General features: G+C 38.7%; 1 protein-coding gene across 1 annotated transcript; it reads left to right on the top strand.

The window, feature by feature from the left end:
• Positions 1-1,808: 1,808 nt before the first annotated feature.
• On the top strand, positions 1,809-2,702 carry LOC138340367 (uncharacterized). The gene has a single exon (XM_069292081.1). The coding sequence runs from the start codon at positions 1,809-1,811 to the stop codon at positions 2,700-2,702; it is 894 nt and encodes a 297-aa protein (XP_069148182.1).
• The last annotated feature ends 259 nt before the right edge of the window (positions 2,703-2,961 follow it).

Raw genomic sequence — 2,961 nt, 5'->3', positions numbered from 1 at the left:
GACCAAGCATACTTAGACTGGGTTCATGATCAGCCCCTACCTAAAGTTATGCTAGACTTGAAAAACGCTAAAGAGGAGTTGGCCCAACGTGATGCGATATTTGAAGTTAGAGTTAGAAAACACCGCTCTACCATCCTAACCTTACTAGAAGACTTGGGCATTGCCACAGGCGCTATGGAGCAACAGGAAGAGGAGTATAAGAAAGAAAAGGCCCAACTTATCTGTTCACAGTCTAGACTTCAAAGTCATGTTAAAGTCTCTATGGAACGGGAAAGAGAAATAGCAAGGCGTTTCAGTGCTTATCGGGCAGACTGTGAGATTTAGAGAGGTCAAAGGATAGCCGAGCAAGATGCACTCCACCTTCAAATTGAAGAGCTCCAAGAACAAAGGGAAAATTTGACGCATAAAGTCAATACTGCTCACCACTGGTTACAGAATTGTTATGACACTATGGATGAAGCCAGAGACCAAATACTACAACTCAGGGATGAACTCAACAATGTGTATGATAGATATTTACACCAGAACAATGAGAGGTTGGGCCAACAGGCCCGTGCTTTGGCTCCATATCTACCATAAGTAATGGCGAAGATTTATAAGGGTCTTGGAGATGATTGAGATTCGAGGATTGAGTTTCTTTTAGAGTCTATTTTATTAGTAGTGATTATTTCATGTTATTATTATTTTTAGTTTTTTTGTCTTTCTTTTCGTTTTGTTATTTTATTTCATTTAGAGTCTATCTGAGTCCTAGGTACTTCTGTTTTTTTTGTTTGTTTGTTTGTTTTATTCAAATCATTGTTTAAAATATTTGAAAATGAATGAAAAAGATTTTCTTTCGGTCACTTTATTTGCATATGTCATGAAAAAAATTAATTTAATAATATGTTTCTCGAACTACGCAAGATCTGATTCATGCGCCAAACATGATACGTAGGCAACCAGAGGGTTCGATCCAAATTATTATTATTATTATTTTTCTTTCTTTTTTCTTTCTTTTTTCTCTTAAAAAATGATAATCATAATGATAATAAATAAATAAATAAGTAAGTAAATAAATAAATAATAATAATAAAATATTAAAAAACTAATGAAGAGAAGAATGCCTAGGTAATCCGGGATGAAACACAAGGTCCTCCATATTAGAAGTATGTATGTGGATACAATGTGCATAATTTCTTAACAGTAATAGGTTTGTTACTCTATTCAGAGAGAAGAGAGAGATAGAGAGAGAGACATACTAGCTTAAAGGTAGTTGGTTTGTGGTTAAACTGACATCACATCATTACAACACAAGATCGAAAGGGAAACAGAAAATGGCCCCCAAAGACGGAAATGAATCGGACAATGATGAGGAGATCCAAAACCAGATGACTTCACAAGAAATAGGGACAACAGAAGAGATAAGGGCGTTAAAACAACAAATGGCAGCGATGTACGAGGCTTGGATGAGTAGAAAACCTCCACCGTCTTTAATCCAAGACTATTTTAATACAAATATGTCTCACCCTATCCAGGTGTCGACAAGTGATCCGATATATCCCCCTGGATTAAGCCCCTATGCTAACACATTCAATGTTGCTGGAACTTCTATAGTGCGCCCTTCGAATACGCCTGTGATAAGTAATCTACTCTTTGGGTCAACTGCCCCGACTAACAGCATCCCGCAGCCAACGATGGTGCCCAAATCCAACAGCGATCCTCCGCCCAAAGTTCGACGTGATCAGAGTTACACTCTTGAAGAGGCCATTAAAATTCCAAGCTCTCATCCCCACATTAATCAATATAGTTCCCCTGTCAAAATTTAGAGGATGGACAAGAATGAAAAATATGAAGAAATCACTAAGAAAATGAAGAGTTTTGAATGGAGTATAAGAGATATGCAAGGACTAGGAGGCCACAAAGGCATCTCATTCAGTGACTTGTGTATGTTTCCTCACGTCCATTTACCTGCTGGTTTTAAAACTTCAAAGTTTGAAAAATATGATGGTCACGGAGACCCCATAGCTCATCTAAAGAGATATTGCAACCAATTGAGGGGTGCAGAGGGCAAAGAAGAGTTACTTATGGCCTATTTTGGGGAAAGCTTAGTAGGGATTGCATATGAATGGTTCATAGATCAGGATATCACCAACTGTCACACATGGGATGATTTGGCTCGATGTTTTATACAGAAATTCCAATATAATATTGACATTGTTCCAGATCGCTCCTTGTTAGCCAACATGAGGAAAAAGACCACGGAAAATTTTCGTGAATATGCTATCAGATGGTGGGAACAAACTGCTAGGGTTAAACTACCAATGAAGGAGTCAGAGATGATTGATGTTTTTCTCCAGGCGCAAGAACCTGATTACTTTCACTATCTGCGTTTTGCCGTAGGGAAGACATTCGCTGAAGTTATTAACGTAGGGGAAATGGTGGGAAATGGCATCAAGTCTGGAAAGATTGTAAGTCAAGTTGCCTTAAAAGCCACAACACAAGTGCTTCAAAATGGTTCTGGAAATATTGGAGGGAAGAAGAGAAGGGAGGATGTGGCCGCTATTGTATCAGCACCTAGGACTCATGTCCAAGGTAATTCCCCACAACACTATTTTCCTTCCCAAGCTCCACAATATTCTGTCCCATACACTCCATATCATGTTTTTAATGCACAACCAATTTCACCCCCTTCTTATCCGCAATGGCGTGCACCAACTCCATAAAATCATCCACCACCCCTGCAAGTTCATCAAAATACTGCTAGAATTCCTTTCTGTCCTAGACCACAATACAAAAAGGGTTTTGGCGTTAAAGATGAGTTCACTCCTACACGGGAGTCGTATGCTAGATTGTTCCAAAAATTAAGGATGTTGAATGTTTTGAGTCCTATTGAGAGAAAGATGTCGAATCCTCTCCCGAGAAATTTGGATTATTCTCAACATTGCGCATATTGTTCTAATGCCCCAGGACACAACATAGAGA

This window comes from Solanum lycopersicum, chromosome 12, assembly GCF_036512215.1.
Source record: "Solanum lycopersicum chromosome 12, SLM_r2.1".
NCBI lineage: Eukaryota > Viridiplantae > Streptophyta > Magnoliopsida > Solanales > Solanaceae > Solanum > Solanum lycopersicum.
The sequence above is the reverse complement of the archived record's forward strand: the minus strand, read 5'-3'. Positions and strand labels throughout refer to the sequence as shown.

What these genes read in the sequence shown, in the direction of transcription:
- LOC138340367 (XM_069292081.1), top strand. Translation starts at nt 1,809, where the DNA reads ATGGACAAGAATGAAAAATATGAAGAAATCACTAAGAAAATGAAGAGT.